Source organism: Podarcis bocagei (genome assembly GCF_964188305.1).
Source record: "Podarcis bocagei genome assembly, chromosome: 11".
Taxonomy (NCBI): Eukaryota; Metazoa; Chordata; class Lepidosauria; order Squamata; family Lacertidae; genus Podarcis; species Podarcis bocagei.
The window spans coordinates 65294760-65312752 of record NC_138136.1 but is presented as its reverse complement, the minus strand read 5'-3'; the positions used below and the strand labels follow the sequence as shown (position 1 = coordinate 65312752).

Below are 17993 nucleotides of genomic sequence, written 5' to 3'. Positions count from 1 at the left end.
GGCTGAGCCCTCTAAAGTTTCTTCTTGAATGCAGGGGGGGGGGTGGTGAACAAACGCCAACAGAAATGTGTGTCTCGTTGGACAACCGAAAGAGTAAGTGGCAGAGACCAGCCTTTCCAGGAGGTAACCCCACGCCTCAGAAAGGCCTTCCTGGCACCAGTGAGCATTTTAACCTGGGGAGGCAGCACCCTGCATAAGACGAAGGAGGCAGGAGGCCATTGGGAAAGGGCACTGTGAGCCACACAGCCGAATCCTCCGGAGAACTTAAGGCGCCTCCACTTTCCGAAGAGGGTAGTGGCATAGGGGTGGCAGGGGGTGTGTGCCTTGCAAGGGAGCCGGAGGTCCCAGGGTGAGCCAGGTACTTACGCAGGGTACTCAGGTATTTTCCTGGCGAAGGCTGGCAGGCTGCAGACATACTCGTTGTAGAGCCACTTCACTTTGAAGTGCAAGTTCATGTAGTCGGCGCTTTTGCACAGCCGGTGCTTCTCGTGTTCTGTGAGGAAGGTGGAGAGAGAGGAGGAGAGAGGGAGGGAGGGAGGGAGGGAGGGAGAAGGAACGAGAATGCTGTCAGGTGAGTAATTCAATCGGCTCCTTTCCCAGCAACCTGCCACAAAAACAGGAGCCTCCGCACATCCGCAGGGCAGAACGCCCTGCCACACGGTGCATGTCCAAAACCCACGAAATCCCCGCAACCTGGGATCCTGCTAACGATCGCAGGGCACGGTAGTTCATCCGGTTGGGGCCCGGAGCTGATTTTCCACACAGCACTTCAAAAATAGAAGGGAAGAGTTTCTGGTTGCCATGGCAATGAGAGGAGAACAGCTTCTTAGGGCTGGTCCTCCTCCTAAGATGCTCCACATCTCCTAGAGCTGGAAGCACAAAGCAAATCCCTAGAAACCAAAGCAGCCCCCAGTGCTAGAGAGTCTTCTGGGGGGCCCTCTGCCCCACGTCTCACACAAGCCAACCCAGTCCTTGGGCGAACCAGAAGGAATCGGGGGAGCCGCACTGGGTTTGGCCTCCTGGATTTCCAGGCTCCTCCAGCCTCTCGAAAACGAGCTTCGAAATCCAGCACATGCAGCTTCCTGAACCAGCCGGGAGAAGCATTTGCCTGCTCCACAGAGGTCGCCAGGTCCGGTTCGAAAGGGCATGAAGCAGCCGCCTTGCTGAAGCTGGGCAGCTCTGGGTCTGGCCTGGTGCTGGATGGGAGACCAGCGGGGAGCCCCGTGACTTTGCCTCGAGTTCCATCGTGGAGGAAAAGTGGGATACAGATCTAAAAGTTTAAGACAGGCTGCTCTGCCCGCCTGCCCAGGTGACAAGAGTGACAAGGCCATTGGGGCGCATGATGCCTCCATCTTGCCCCAGGTCAGTCGTCTCCAGCCTTCTCGCCTCAAGCACAGATTTCTCCTCTTCTCTTTTCCCAAAGTCCCTCCTGTCCACCCCCTTCTCTGGCAGACAGCTGGGTGCTCTCCAAGTTGAGTGGCAGCTTTTGCCAAGAAGTGACCCACACGCTGCAGCCACAAGGCCCAGGGAGCTTCTGCTCTCCTCGCCGAGGGCCAGTGGCTCCTGGGCTCCCCCCCCCCAGGTGAAATGGACCTCCCCCAATCTTCTGCATGAGCTCAGGACAGCAGCATGGGGGGCTCCTGGCCTGTCTCCCATCCAAGCGCAGGCCAAGCCCAGGAGGCCAGCAGCAGCCTTTAGACTCGATGGCACATCCGAGGCATGGGCAGATCTAACTCTTTCAAGCTACCTGAGGATCTGCAGGTCCTAACTGTGTGGCCGAAGCCATTGCTTGCAAGCAACAGTCCCCGCTTCCCTCCCAGGGGCAGAGCTGTGCATTCTCTGGGCAACGAGGGGCAGCAGGATGTGCCACCATCCTCTGGCGCTGATGACCCTGGCCAAGGCGCCCCCCTCGTTCTCTTCAGCAGAAGCGGCCAGGGAAGCGTCAATGTCCTGGAATCCCCCACAGCAGGTCATTTGCCAGGCATTTGCAAGGTTGGTCTAAGATCCCGAAAGCCCCCAGGCGAAAGGGGCTTTATTGAAAGCAAGCGCAGAGCAATTCTGCGTCCCACTTCAGACAGCAGGAGGGTTTTATTAGCACTCAAGGAGGGCAAGGGCCAGTAATTAAGACTTATTGGGGGAGAGAAAGAGAAAGAAAGGAGGTCACCTGGATACCCATTTAAGCCTGAAGACGCGAGGAGATCCCCAGACATTTGGTAAGAGGAAGCCACCTTCCTGAAAGCAAGAGAGGTCTTCTGCTACAGAATAATTGTAGGACCAATGTACCATATTTTTCCGTGTATAAGACTAGGTTTTCCCCCTAAAAAATAATTTCCAAAATGTGGGGGCGCCTTATACACATATAGCTCTCCCCCCCGTTTTCTTAAGTCGGAGTTCCCCAAACTAGGAGGCGTTTTATACATGGGGGCATCTTATAGACGGAAAAATAGGGTAAATTCCATCACTAGCCTCAGTCTCATTTTAAATTAATCAGGTTTAAGTAATTGGAACAAATCCCCTGCTCACCTTTTCCTGTTCTGCCAACACCAAGCAGTGCCACACATCAGAAGGAGCACCCCACAGCATGGAGGGCATTCCCAAGACCCCTTGAGGGAATTCCCAGCAGCTGAAGAAGACCTTTGCATTCCTCCCCACACCTTAGGCTCAGGACACTGTTTTCACCCTTACTGCTCAGGACCACAAGACTTCTGAAGAGAACAGGAAACACTCCGGCTCTTTGTCTCCTCCATGTGTGTGATGAAGAAGAAGAAGAGGAGATTGGATTTGATATCCTGCTTTATCACTACCCAAAGGAGTCTCAAAGCGGCTCACATTCTCCTTTCCCTTCCTTCCCCACAACAAACACTCTGTGAGGTGAGTGGGGCTGAGAGACTTCAGAGAAGTGTGGCTGGCCCAAGGTCACCCAGCAGCTGCATGTGGAGGAGCGGAGACACGAACCCGGTTCATCAGATTACGAGTCCACCGCTCTTAACCACTACACCACACTGGCTCTTCGAGGCTCCCTGTGGGTTTTTCCTGGGCTCAGGCCTCTTGCTGTCTGGCTCTCCCAGCCCATCTTAAGACTTCAGGACGCGGAGAGAGAAGGGCCAGGAGAGACGAGACTTCGAAGCCAACGCAGGGCCTTCAGCTTTTGGCACCTTCGCTTCCAGAATGTTTCCATGACACTTGTCTCAACGCAAAAAAACGCCAGCTATCCTGGCGGAAACTTTTCTAACCTTGGGCTGCCTAATTCCTTTAAAATTGCTGGTAAATGCCACTGAGCCCCACTTGATAATATCCAGGGCAAACAGAGCCAATGGGAGGGCGTTCCACAGGGCGGGCGCCACCACCGAGAAGGCCCTCTGCCTGGTTCCCTGTAACCTTGCTTCTCACAGTGAGGGAACCGCCAGAAGGCCCTCGGAGCTGGACCTCAGTGTCCGGGCTGAATGATGGGGGCAGAGACGCTCCTTCAGGTATACTGGACTGTAGCCGTTTAGGGCTTTAAAGGTCAGCTCCAACGCTTTGAATTGTGATCGGAAATGAAAACACAAAACCAGGACAGCTTCGCATGGACACTGCCAAGCAGTGGAGCTCTCCCAGTGAGGCTCTCTGGAAGGAGAGTGGGCCAGGAGAAGGCCCTACAGTGCCTGGCACCTGAGAAGAAGCTGGAAGGGAAAGCGCAGAGGAGCAGCAGGCGGGGTTTTCTGCAGGGGGGAGCGACACACACACACAAGCTGCTTCCTGCCGCCACTGGCCTGCCACGGAAAGGGGCTCAGGCAGACGTGTCTGCTCTGCAAACTAAGCATCACTTTGGGGTTTGTGATCTATGCACAGCCTGGGAGGGGGAGGGGAACCTGCTAAACTAGAATAAAGTCAGGGAGAAAGAAAAAAGGCTCTTACCGCCCTGGAAGAAGACCATGCGGATGCGAAATATAGGTGGGGCTTTGGACAGAGAAAAGGTAGGAGTGAACCAACCACCAATGTTCACACAGCCCTCCCTGACTCCCAACTCCAAAAAGCTGCCCATCCTCCTGTCTATGCATGTCAGAAGCGGAGTAAGGCGAGAGGGCTCCCGTCCAGAGAAAGAGAAGGCACTCTATATGAAGCCTCCAGTTGGCTCCCATCCTCACCAGGAATCGCTCCTCTAGGGAGAGATGCTCAGAAGGACCCTTCACGTCTTTATGATTATTATTTAAATTTCTACGCTGCCCTTCGTTCAAGGATGACAGGGCTGTTTGCAAAATAGAAGCAGAAGACAAACCGAAAGCATACCCGCCCCCCAGTTTAAAGGGCTACAGATTGTTTCTGCAAGAAGAGGGATGTTTTTGCCTGGCATCTAAAGATAGGCACCGGGTAAGCCTCCCTGGAGAGAGCGCCCCATAAGTGGGAGCCACCGCAGAAAAGGCCCCGTTCTCATGTTGCCACCCTCTGGATCTCTCCCTTCACATTCTACATCTGTTAACATGGAAGACCACACGGGGGTGGGGGGTGGGAGGCTATGTGCTATTATTCTCACTATGGAGAGGAAAGGTCTTTAGCCGAACATTCAGAAGGCTCTTACCACGTGATGCCTTGAGGGTGCTCATTCTATCCAGAACTTAAGAGATGAGCAAGGGGGTGAGACAAGAAGCACACACAGCCAGACATTATTAGGAGCCCAGAGGGAAGAGGCTTAGCCCACCAAAACACAGGAGATGGAAGAGTCACAGTTGTGCTCCTAAGGAAGAGCTCCGCTTCACAGCAGAACTGCAGCAGAGGGAGGACAAAATCCCAGGAGTGTGTGTGTGTGTGTGTGTGTGTGTGTGTGTGTGTGTCACGCCTGCTCTTCGAGGTGTCAGAACCAATTGGATGCTAATTACCTGAAGCGACATCTTGAAACACAGATCACATCCCCTGTGCCTATTAGCCATGATCAAAATGCATCATGCTCAAACCCAGAGCACTGAAAAGGGAGCAAAGGCAGCAACGCCTTTAAAGGTTGAAAAATCAAACCCACCGAAGGACGCTTCATCATGGCTCAGTGCAGTTAACCGCCTGGCCCCTTTCCCCCTCTCCTCCCCCCCCCCATTGTGTTTTGCATAAACAGGAGCTGGAGGCCTGGGATAATTATTACTCAAATGAGCGTGCATGTTGCCAGGATATCGCAGGGTGGGGAGGAGTATCTAATGGCAGGATCCATGCCATGAATTCTTCCTGCTGGTTTGATCCCTCACCTTGAGCAAACTAACCTCAGATGCCCGGATTTTTCTAATGCTCTGATCATTTAAGGTAACAACCAGAGTGGGAATGCCACCCCTAAATGCTCCCCAGAGACTAGTGGCTCATTTAGGTGGCAAACAGAGTTTGGAGTGGGGAGTTTGCAGTGGATCAGTGGTCAGCCCTGTCTGGCCAGCTCTGCAAGACTCCTCCAGGCACTGGAGCTCAGGAGAGGCTGGTTCTGTTCCCAGCCAAAGCTGGCTGTGCAGGATGTGGCTGATCCCCCTTCCTGTCTCCCCAGATGGCTGTGCAGAGAGGAGCAACCAACAGGACTCTCCGACCATCGCGACGGCCCCAGCCCCACCACAAGCACGGCTTCAATTTAAAAAAGCATACATTAAAAGAAAGCATGCCGTATATATAAAAGTGCAGAGCAAACCTTTCAGTGAGAAGGGGCAAAGAAAAAGTGGACATCAGCAGCAGGTCTGGGTTAGAGGTGGGGGCAAGCAGCCCTCTCCCCTGCCCCACATCCCAGGATGCCAAAGAGCAGGAGAAGCAGAGACCCAAGACGAAGGTCCACAGAAACATGCCATGAACTGTGGGTCCCCCTCTTTGCCCTGCTCCACTCAGGTACTAGCCCACAGCGCAAATCAAGGGGAGCAGGGGGTTCGTGTCCTCCAGCTGCATGAATTCAGGGGCCAAGGGCAGAGAGATGCTGCCCTCTGTCCAGGGGGAGAGAGAATGGGAAGGTGATTGTGCCCAGAGAGGACAGAGCCAGCGGCTGCTCTTAGGGCTTGGCAGCTTCTCGCCTGGTGCAGGACGAAGGCCAGTCCTCAGTCTCCTGATGGGGCGAAGGATGCCAAGCTCCATTCCAAGAAGCGACAGCGGTGCTGAGCTGGCAGAGCAGCGCTGGCAAGGCTTCCTTGGACGGCCTCAGAAACTCCCCCGGGAGCTTTTGGCAGCTCCTGCAGAACACGGCACAGAGCTCAGGGATTCTGGCTGCAGCATCATGGAGAAGTAATTTGATTAGAGGACAGCCGGCTTTTGCAAGGCTTTGACCCAAGCGGAACGTGACTGGTCAGTTGCCGAGCAAGAAGCTGGAAGGCACAGCCCATGGGAGCCTCGCTGGAGCAGGGCAGGGAAAGCTCCCATGTCATTCATGGCTGGTTGGGAGCCTCAACAGGAGCCTCCTGGAAATCAAAAGGCACTAAAAGCAGCCGCTCCAGCCCACTGCCGGCCCCTGGCAAATGTGCTCATCAGCAGGGAGCAAGACCTCCTGCAAAACACCTGGGCCAAAGGCCAGGAACCGCTTTTGTAAAACCCTCTGCAGCAGTAAGGAAGGCCAAGACCAGCCACCTACCTTCCATGGCGTATTTCATATCCTGAGCAAAGAGGTTCCACATGACTTCGGCGCTGATCTTCCCAACAGCCAGCTCCTGGGGAAACCTAAAGGGAAGGGAAGATCCCTGACGGTGGATCGCTCTCAGAAGACGCTGCCAAGAAGGATTCTGCAGGATCCCGTAACCTTTGGCCAATGAGGTCTGTCTCCCGAATTATCACCAATTCCTGGGTTGAGTGAGAGTCCCCTGGGCTACATCCTGCCCTTCTTGCTCCCTTGACAACCTTGCTGTGTTATTCACTTGCAGCCCCTCCCCCAGCCCCGCTTAGACCTAACATCCACACAGAGCTCGGGGGGGGGGGGAGCAGAGAAAAAGGCACCTGGGAGGCCAGCCCAAAGAGGAGCTGCTCTCACCCCACACGTCAGGAGAGTATCTGAGCTCTAACACTGCAGGGGTGTGAGTGGGAACACCATCGAAAGAGTGTCACCCCAAAAAGACAGGCAGAAAGGCAGAAAAGAGAGGCAGGCAAAGCGAATCCGGCCGGCTCACGGAGTCTGCTTCTGGCAGCGAAGCAAGAGGGGCTCTTACTGGTTCAGGACGGGGGCATAGGAGTTCTTGTCCTCTTCGACAATGGAGACAATGAGGGTGATGAGCTTGGGCCAGAAGTCCAGGTTCTTGATGCTGGGGCCTTGCTCCTCAGGCGGCATGTCCTGAGCTTTGTTCTAGAGGAAAAGCAAAGGGCACCAGATGGGCAACTGGGCCAGGGCCTGCGCCTTCTGCCAGAGCACAAGAGGGAAGCCGGGCACCCAGAGCAAAAAAATGGTGGGTTCCTGGGCCCACAGGGCTCCCTGGAGTTGGTGCCATTGCTCTCCAAATTTCTCATTTTCAGAGCTCTGCAGCTGAGATCTGGGCTTCCTTTTTCCCTCTCCCTCCCACCCTCTGGGTCGTGTTTCTTAAGCTTCAGCCAGTCTGCTTTTCATGCTGCATTTCTAGGCACAAGCCGGGGCTTTAAAGCTCTTTCTCCAAGTGTGTGCCTCCCCCCCCGGGCACTTTCTAGGGGAAACCCCCGTGTTTTGCCGCTGAATCGGAGCAACGATAACTGGTTTTTCTGTGGGTTGCCATTTGCTCTGATTCAGCGGTAAAAGACAGGTTTTCCTGGGGCGAGCGCTAGCAGGGGATGCTCTGACGCTGAGCCTGGAATGTGTGCCACAAAAGGAAGCCTGGGCCTAAGGGCAGAGACACTCTGACCCCTTACTAAGCCACTCTGGGAGGGCTTTCCAGCTGAAGTGGAATACAAATGCTATTGTCACCCTCGACTCACAGGGTCTGTCTGGTATTCGCGGCTGTACAAATCCTGGCAGTTGTTGAAGATGTACTCGTACGTCGAGTTGAGGCAGGCTTTGACACAATCCTTCACCACCTGACTGGCGCGAGGAGGGCTCTGCAATTCCTGGACCTGGAAAGGAAGGCAGGAGAGGGTGGGAGGGAGAGAGAAGCCGCAAGTGCCACAAGTCGCGATGCCTCTGAGGCTGGCAGTCAGATCGCCAAGGCTTTGTTGCCTACAAAGGGTGTTAGAAACCTGCTGCCCTGGAGAATGAACAGGACCCCCGCAGCTTTAAAAACCGGAGTTTTTGGAAGAGGGAAAACCTTAGATGCAGCTTCTCAGAACATTTGCAAACAGAGGAAAACACCATTACAGAACATTTATTCTGAATTTCTGCAGCAGTCAAAACAAACTCAGACACCTGGCCTGAAAAAGAACTTGACAGCACAGGTATTGATGTTCCAGGAGCAGAATAAGCCTGTTTGTTCAGATAAAACAAACAGGTGTGCCTGCCGCTTCCTGCACCAGCACTCACATCGAAGCAGTAATAGCTTTACGGGTGTCAGAAATCATCACTTGGCTTCCCCGTTAGCTGGAAAAGCACAAAGGCAGATTTCATTACCAATCAGCAGCCTTCACTGTGAATAATGGGTTTCTTGTTCCTGTAAAATGAATTGTTTTGTTCCAGTACTTAACTTTGTTTCCAGGGATATTTACAAATAAACAGCATTTAATTAATTGGCAAATGAATAAGGCTGTCAGATAAGCACACGGGAAAGTTCATAGCCACATCAGTGAGCGAGATGCGATAACAACTCAGTTGGGACCTGCAGCAGAATCTCCACTTGCTGGAAGGATGGAGGAGAGATCTTGCATTCGGAGGCAAAGGCTGACCTCTCCTTGGACTAGGAGGCTGAAGGCTTCTCCACACTTCACATTTCTCCGTTCTTTCCAGGCGCAGTCTGCATTTTAAAGCTCCATGTCTGAGGAGCTCCCTTTTTTGCTCCGGAGCTTTGCCCATGAAAAACCTACTCTTTGAAGCTCAACTGGAGCAAATGGCAATTTGCAGAAAACCCGAACTGCTGTTTGCTCCAACTGAGCATTAAAGAGCGAGTTTTTGCAGGGAAAGCGTCAGGGCAAAAAACCCTCATGCCTGGAGCTTTTAAGCACAGAGCTGTGCCTGGACAGAGCAGGGCAAAAGGACAAGTCCATAGAATGGATAGTCTGAGAGTGCTTTTCTTGAACTCCTCCCCAGAGAAAGAGAGGAGGAGGTCTCTGCCAGAGAGTGAGGGCTTGGCTTTGCCCAGGAACAGCCACCAGGAGGAAGACACCTACCTTCATTCTGAAAAAGGTGATGCTGGTCAGCAGGTCCACGGTAGATTTCAAGTCCTGCAGGCGGTCTCGGCTGCTGGCCGGAAAGTTGTTCTGTTGGCAGAAAAACCAATCCCCTTCTAAAAACCGCCAAAAGGTGAGCATGGCTCAAACACCCAGGGACAAACACCCAGCTCAGTGGCCCAAACAGGCAGCAGCACAGGAGGCTCTTCCGAAGGTGGAGAACCTGTGACCCTCCAGGTGTTTTGGGGACTTCCCATCATTGCTGACTACTGGTTTTGGTGGCTGGTGCTGATGGGAGCTTCACATCGCTTGGAAGACCACATCCCTGCATGAGTCTAACCTGACAGGAAAAACTGGTTATAGCAAAACGAGACTGGGATGAGGGGCGGCAGGGAGGGGCACAAGGAAGGGAGACTTCCCCCTCAGTGCAGGATGTCCCTGGTCACAACAATGATACCAGTTCACCCAACAGCCACATGCTTGGTCCACTCTGTGTTAAGGCATCCTCAGAACGATAAACGTCAAGGAAACCGATTGGATGCTTCCTTTTAAAAGTTGGCTGTGAGCAAGAGCCAAGGCAACGAGGAAGAAACCTCTCTGGATGCTTCTGGCCCTGCTGGCTTCTGAGCCGGAGCTGCCCTCCCCCCTTGTTGACGTTTCCAGGGCAGAAGACACCTTTAATGAATGTGGAAGGGCTTCGCTCCCCAAGACAGAACGTCAGCTGCACTTTGGGGACAATCAATTAGGAGCCCATTTATGCAACAGAGTCTTATCATTACAAATTAGATCTAATTACATTTCACTGCAGCTCACACTAGGCTACTATTTTTGGCAGCAGAATGAACCGGCATCTCATCCAAGGATTAGCTATTCCCCCCCCCCACCATAACGAGCGGTATTATTCTACAACGTATAATTACACCATTCCCAAAGGCCATTTCCTCGCGCTGTTTCTAGCCAATGGCGGTGCATATTCTTTTTTGTTTATTGCTATGCAGAACCCCAAACTGCAAAAATGAAACTGAAACTCTCAACATTGTCACCACGTGCCGAACTGGCTGTGTACCAGAGCAGAGCAGCTCTCTCTACTTGAGCGCAAGGAGGAGAAACTCTCCCTGCCATTGAATGGCAGCATGCTCTGCATTGCTATAGCAATCATAATGGGAACAGAGGCTTTCCAAAACACGATAAAGACCCAATCTAGGTATCACAGTCCTCCTAAGGTCACCTTTAAGGGGATAAAGAGAAAATAATTGGCAAAGAGGCTTGCTTTAGTTGATGCCATTCAGCTGAGCCCAGTGGAAACATCCGTCAAGGGGTCCTAACCAAGAGCCATCCAAACCGAATCCTGAGTGTTATAGGCTGGGCTTTCCTGGCAGGGGTGCAGTGATGCTGGACTTGCCTGGGCAGATGCACTGACCATGGTTCCTGGTGCAGAAGCTGCAGGCAAGAGCGCGGCTCCCCTCCCCACCCCGTCTTTTGGAGAGGGCGCTATCAAGCCGGCGAGAGCTGCAAAGCCTGTTCCCAATCTTTGCTAATTTAGATGGGAGCACGGCAACTCTGCAAAAGGTCACTATTACACTCCATTTTTAAATTCTGAAGTGTCCTCCTCCCACAGGAGGATTTCTGAGTTGGAAAGCGGAAGGACAACTCCCCACCCACCCAGCCTTTGTCTGCTCAGACATTTCTTACCCTTGGTTTATTTTTTAAAAAGCAGAAAGGACTAGCAGGACTCCACTCAGTGGGAGCCATGAAGCCCCTGCCTCAGTCAAAAACCGGAGACAAGCCTCTCTCGCCCTCCCAGGCCAACAAGGGGATAATCAGGCTGGCCTACTTTACAGCACAGCAGTGAGGATTACAGACATAATGAACGCGAGGCACTTGCAGGCTCAGGAGGGGGGTTCATGAGTGCCGAGAACTATTCACAGTCTCTCTGTGTGGCTCTTACCCGGTACATGGACAGGTCGATGCGGAGGGAATTGTGCAGCTGGTCCAGAAGTTTAACAAATCGCTCTTTCTGTGTGCGGGAGGAGAAGAGGATGTGTTACAGGGGTGGCCAAAAAGTGGTCCTTACCTATTTCCAGGCCTAAAGGGGAGTTCCCCTTCTCGGGTACATTTCTTCCCCCCCCCCCCAAAGGGCCACTCGTCCCTACAGTCTGTTGGGACACACAAACAGAGTGAAAAGGTTTGCATCCATTGAAGCGGCAGGTGCAGAATCGCTTTCCCTCCGAGGGCTGCAACTTCCCAGGGTCGCCATGACAGGGGCAAAAGTGAGCAGACCACATTCGGACAGCAGGCTGCAAAAGGCTAAGTTGCTTTTTCTGCACACACTTTGCTCCACCTTCCATTCAGGCAAGCGAGAGGCACCGTCACACTTCAAGGGCATATTCCAGCCGGGCAAAGGCACCCGAGAAGGGCGTGAAGCAGGGCCCTTGAAGGGGCGTGGCTTAGGGGGAGAGGGGCGTGGCCTGCACAAAGTACAGAGTGTGAAAGAGATGCCCAAAGGGCCACATTGGGCCCCCAGGCCTGAGGAGTAACATGGTGGCAGAGGAATCCGCCCTGAGGAGGGCTGCTCTGTCAGGAAATAAATCGGATCCCTTAGGAATCACCCCTCTGTGGGGAAAAACGATCCCATGAAGATTTAGAGCAGCCCCACTTACTTTACAGTAAGGGAAAACGAATGAATGAATGAATGAATGAATGAATAGTTTATTACGGTCATAGACCAGAAGAAAAGAAAAACATAAAAGGCAGCAATAGTTTACAAGGGAGTGATGGTGTCAATTAAAAGTTGTAAAATTATACATAAAAACAATACACATATACACACACACACACATATACATACTCATATATGCACTACAGTATATGTATGGGCTTAAAAAAAAGGGGGGGGCTTATCCAGGGGTCAGATCTTTTACTTTTTTACAGCTAATGCCCTCCGCTTGATCGCGGCCGCAGAAAACTTGGCCACTTTCAGTGTTACTTCTGGGTTTTTATCTCCTAGTAGGATTTTCAGCCGCTGAGATTCAGATCGACCTGGAAATTTCTCAACGATAGGGGAGATAAACAGTAACCTGATATCCCCGTAAAGGTCGCAGTGTAACAGCACATGTGAAGCCGTTTCCACCTCCTTCAGACCACATGGGCAAACTCGTTCAGCATAGGGTGTGCCCTCGTATCTGCCCTTTAGTAAGGCAGATGGCAATACATCAAATCTGGTAAGGGTAAACGCCCGCCTATATTTTGCGATTTGTAGGTCCAGCAAATATGGGGTTAGATTAAACCCTTTCCCATAATCTTGGATAGCTGGATATTTATCTATCTTGCTCATATGGTCCTGAAGCTCTACATCTCCTATTCGCTGGCTCACCATCATTTTAGCCTTTTCAAAACCTGAGGCTATGAGTTCTTGTGGGGAAAGCCCCAGGCCCCTCAATTTTTCATAAAGCGACAATCTCCATTTAGACTGGAATGGGTCTAGTAGAGTCAATGGAGCCACTCCCACTGGGAAAAATATGAGTTTTAGCCAGAAGTGAATCTTCAAGATCCATATCCTGGCATTAATAGGGAGTTGGCCAACCTCCAGCCTAATGGCAGTGTTAGAGACACAGGTAGGTAACCCTAGTAGGGAACGATAAAATTTAGTTTGTACAGATTCCAGGGACTTGAGTTTTTGACAATTAAATATCTGGGTGCCATACATCAATTGTGGAAGTATTTTTGCAACAAAGACCTGGGAGGCAGCAGGGACATATTGACCTCCTTTTCTGTAAAAGAATCTTATAATAGCTCTGGAAGATCTTTGCGCATTTACAATGGAATTCTTAATCTGATGGCACCAGGATCCCTTCTCATCAAAAATTATTCCAAGATATCTAAAAGATGTTACTTGCTCAATAGGTTGGTTATTAATTTTCCATTTATGTCGGAGTTTTCTCTTGGAGAACACCATAATTTTTGATTTAGTGTAATTTACTATTAGGTGTTCAGCTTCGCAATACTCTGTAAGAGCTCGTAAAAGCTTTCTTAGACCCACACAAGAGAAGGAAATAAGTGCCACATCATCCGCGTACAAAAGGATCGGGATTGGTGTATTATTTAGATTTGGGGAATGAGTGCTTGCTTCCTCCATCTTTCCGACTAAGGAGTTTATATAGAAGTTAAAAAGAATAGGAGCAAGAACACAGCCTTGCTTGACACCATGGGAACTTTGGATTTCCTTTGATAGGTTCCCATAACGGTCGCATCTAACACGGATCCGAGTGTTTTCATGTAGTCTACGGATAAGAAGCAAAAGACGTCTATCGATGTTTGTGACATTTAGTTTTTCCCAAAGTCTGTGCCGGGGTATCGAGTCGAAGGCTGATTTAAAATCTATAAAGGCTACATAGAGAGAGCCTCCTTTCTTTGAGGTGTATTTCTCCACTAGATGTTGCAATACCAATCCTTGGTCTAGAGTTGATCTATGTGCCCTGAAACCAGCCTGGGCTTCCTTTAGGATGTGCTCCTGTTCCAGCCAGTCCGCAAACTTTTCACGTAAGTGAGTTGCATAAAGTTTGCTGATGATGCTTAAGAGACTGATTGGTCTGTAATTGGCTGGATCAAGTTTACAGCCTTTCTTGAATATGGGAACGATGATTGCCAATCCCCAGTCCTCTGGTATTATTGCTGTTTGATCTATGCTGGTGAAAAGGGTGGCAAGGACTGGGGCCCACCAGTCAATATTGGCTTTGAGAAGTTCAGGAGAGATGTTATCTGCTCCCGGGGCTTTTCTGTGTTTGAGTGCCTGAATAAGCCTCCTAATCTCCGCGACCGACACCGGAGGCCACTCATCACCTGCCGCACACTGTATTAGTGGCTGAGTCAAAGGCAGAGCTGAATATGAAGATTGGAAAAATGCCTCCCAAGTCCCTGCAGGTATAGTATACTCCACTTCTGAGGAAGTGGGTCGCACTCCATTTGCTACCAGTCTCCAGAAGGTGGCCGAATCTCTCTCTCTGGATGCATCTATTAGGCATTTCCATTCTCTTTTCTGTGCCAGGAGTTTTTTGTTTTTGATCAAAATTTTATAATTCCGTTTATCTTCAAACCAGCCCGTGGGGAGTTGGGGTAAATTGGCAGATCTATAATTCTTGTATTTTTTCAATAAATTTAGCTTCATATCCTGACATTCTTGATCAAACCAGGGTTTGGAGTTTTTATATACTGAGGATTGCCTACTTGGCCTGTTCCTTTTTTCCTTCAGGGGATCTTGAAGGAGTAGAATTAACTCCTGAAATAAATTTATCTTTAATTCATGGCTTGAGGAAGTTATAAGGTTTTCTCTCTTAATGAGGAATTCCTTTGAGCATAGCCTACTTGAAATTTCCTTATGCAGTTCATCTGTCCATCTAATGCGCGAATATCTGAGCTCCAAAGCTGTAGGGCTCGAATGCTCGATTTTTTCAGCGCAGGATAAATCCTTTCCCGCATCTACGAGTGCACTTAATGGCAGATGATCACTGTCTAAGCGCTCCTCCACTTTACATTCCAGAACTTTGTTTTGAAGATCATACGACACGATTATATAATCAATTGTGGAGGCGCCATTGTTAGATATAAATGTGAATTCTCCGACCTTCTCCCCCTCTGTACGGCCATTTAATATAACCAGGTCCAACTTATTGACCAAGTGTAGTAGGCATAAGCCGGCATAATTGCAGCCTTTATCCTTTGAGATTCTAGCTGGTATTGGATGGGTTTCCTCTATAATGGGGACTGTTTCGTGGAAATGGGCAAACAAAGCCTCATCAGATTGTCCAGTTCTGGCATTTAGGTCGCCTGCCACCACTACAGAGGCATCAGGAAATTGATTTAGTAGTTTGTCAAGATACTGTTCTAACTGAACCCAAGTATTTCTTATCAATCTTTTCTCTCTTTGTGGGGGTAGGTATACATTAATCAGCAGCCAGCTGTGGGTTCTCCACTGTACTTGCACAGCTGTGGCCAGATGGTCTAGTGGGTCTAGTTTTTTAAATGTGGCCCTTAGCCTTGTTGAGATTAAAGTAACTAACCCACCTTTAACTCGCCCCCCTCTAGTACTTAAAAGACCTGGGAGGGAGAACGCAGAAAAACCATTTAACTCCACTTCACTTGTGCTCCAGGTCTCCTGAAGAAACGCAATGTCATGTCTCTGGATATATTTAGCAAAAGATTGGTCAGAGACCCTCTTTTGCCAACCTGCAATATTCCAAGTTAGCAAGGCAAGGTTGCACGTTGTCTTGCCAAAAATTGATCTTAGTCAATTTGCCTTTGAAAGATTTTTTGGGCCTATCTTTTTATCTGTTGGTTGGATTTCATTCATTTTGGCAATGTCCATAGATGTATTATCGCCCAGGTACTCAATGGAATCAGTTGAAGGGTGCAGCGTGCTAACGTTAGTGATCAGTACTCCTTTTTTTGGCAAATCTACCTTGAGGTGTTCTATTTGACTGATACCAAGTTCATCCTCATCCAGGTATCTCATGCTGGTCCAAGAGCGCGTTGTGGTTGTCATAGGGATGGTTTCCTTCTTAGATGGTAGGTTGTTGCTATCCCTTACGCACTGTGTTAAATCTGTTGTTTTCAGGTTTATCTCTGCAGCTGCAGAGGTAATATAAGGGTAGTCTTTCGTGGTTGCCATAGGGATGGTTTCCTTCTTAGATGGTAGATTGTTGCTGTCCCTTACGCACTGTGTTAGATCTGTTGTTAACAGGTTTATCTCCGCAATTGTAGAGGTATTATAAAAGTAATCTTTCATGAGGTCTGTCTTGGCTTTTACAGAGAGGTTCTCTTTCTTCAATTGGTCCGTTGCCGGTTCTTTCTCTCTTACTTTTTCCTGAGCATTCATCTCTGTTAACTTATTTCTAAGGGTCTCCAATCTTCTCAAGATCTCAGATTGGGCAAAGAAAGGCAACAATCCAAACTGGTTTATTAATGCCTTTTCTTCTGGGTAGAAGTTATCCATCCCCTCATTAGGCAATCTCATCTCCTGTCTTGGTTTCAAAGGCCCTTGCTCAGTATGTTCCAGTTTGTCTTTTGAGTGTCCTCTCTCCTCCTTTGGTTTACAAGTAAATCTTATCTCAGCTGTCGTAAACTCATCAGGGAGCAATTTCAAACATGTGCTGTTTTCGAAGAATCTTGTTACCGTTATCCTTTTCTTTGACAGCAGATGTCTTGATCTATATATATATTTAGCCAAGTTTTGATCTTTGAAGGAGGCAATCACTCGCAGAGAATATCCATTGTAGAATATGAAATCTACTGAGGTAATGTCATTTAATTTTATCTTCCCTGGTAGCATATCATCTAAAATATTCACAAAATGCACCGAGCGTTCTTCCTGTGTAAGGAAGCCCTTTGGCTTCGGGTAGTTAAGAAAAGCTAACTTCCTATCTGCCAACATCAGTTTCCATCCTTTATCCTGGGGCAAGTCTTGCCCTGCTACTGGCTCATCTTGAAATCTGCCATAATCAATAGTATGGGGTGAGTCTTCTTTAATATTTATGGATCCTTGGGGTTTCAGCATAGGGCACCCGGGTAGTGATTCCGTTTCCTCACTTGTTTTATTAGGCAGCAATGATGTTTCTTTCAAAGACTTCAGCTGGATCTTTTTTCCTGGATCCACACTGTTGTTCTCTCTGCTGCCATGTGTAGCAGGTTTATTAGAGTTTGTTTTTGATTTTGTTGGAATCAGCTTATATAGTCTTTTCCAGCATACTTTGCATGCACGTCGGTTTGTAACAGATTTCCTTGCAGTTTTTATGTTCTTACTTTTCTTTTTAGTTTCAGCTTTCTTCTTATGGGATCTCTTACTAATGCCTCGCTTCTTTTGATTTACTTCGATAGGAAATTCAGTTTTAGGGACAGATACATACAGCCCTATGTCCTTTCCTTGGTGTAAATGATTTTCCGCTGCTGATCCTTGTGTGCACTTGCTGGTTGCTGGTTGCTTTGTATATTCTGGCTCTTGAGGAGTGGTTTGTAGATCAACACCATGAGGTTCTGAGCCTTTAGTTTGGAGGGGATAATTTTCCACTAATGTCAGGAGCAGCCCATTTGTTATTGTTAAGTATTTTTTCATAGCTGCCAGATCCAGATTTATAGAGAGCAGCCAGTCTTGAGGATAGCAGTCATTATTTTCCGTCTGGGAGCCCATAGATGAAGTCTGGGGTTTCTGGGAGTTTCGGGTTTCTTCCTGTAACTCTGTAGATAATATCTCAGCCAAGACTATTTCATGGGCCAGGCTCATCGTATTTCTATTTTGGTTGTTATTCTCTGTGTCCTGTATTCCTCTAGAGAAGGTTGAGTGATCTTGAGCAGCAGAGGGAAAAAGAAGAGCCTCATCCTGCTTCAACTCAGCCATCTCAGCCATCTTTTGCTCATTTCCATTTCCATTTCCATTCTCGTTGTCCCTTGTGTGTAAAAAGTATTGCGTGATTTTACTCTGTTTCTCATAGCACTCCTGGAACAATGGACTTGTCACTATCCCCAGGTCCCTACGTTTCTTTCTAGTAAGTACCATTTGTAAATCTTTGTCCACCCAGCTATGGGCTAAAGTCCAAAATGAGGCAAGATTTGGGATAGCTGTTTATGATTTGTAATTTGATAGCTTATAGTTCAGAGCGTAGCACGGAGTTGGCAATAAATCAGCTGTCACCCGTTTTCCTTATTGTCGGCATCGCGGGGAGCAAACCCTCCGGACATCAAGATAACAAGGTAGCAAAGGAGCTCTTTCTTTAAAAGCAACAGGCTAAAAAGACTATTAATCTACTTAAAAA

At 49.3% G+C, this 17993-nt stretch overlaps 1 protein-coding gene across 10 annotated transcripts in view; it reads right to left on the bottom strand.

Annotated features, from left to right (window-relative positions):
- The window catches only part of UNC13B (unc-13 homolog B), a 179745-nt gene that overhangs the window by 26773 nt on the left and 134979 nt on the right, over nt 1–17993 (bottom strand). For 9 of the 10 annotated variants that reach the window (XM_081212557.1, XM_081212561.1, XM_081212563.1 and 6 more), the window contains 6 exons: nt 11141–11209; nt 9193–9282; nt 7855–7989; nt 7122–7255; nt 6554–6639; nt 367–493 (listed from right to left, as the gene is read on the bottom strand). In XM_081212557.1, the coding sequence (XP_081068683.1) occupies nt 367–493; nt 6554–6639; nt 7122–7255; nt 7855–7989; nt 9193–9282; nt 11141–11209 (641 nt within the window). Of the gene's footprint in view, nt 1–366; nt 494–6553; nt 6640–7121; nt 7256–7854; nt 7990–9192; nt 9283–11140; nt 11210–17993 lie in introns of those variants that run through there. The other variant, XM_081212564.1, reaches the window with a different exon arrangement.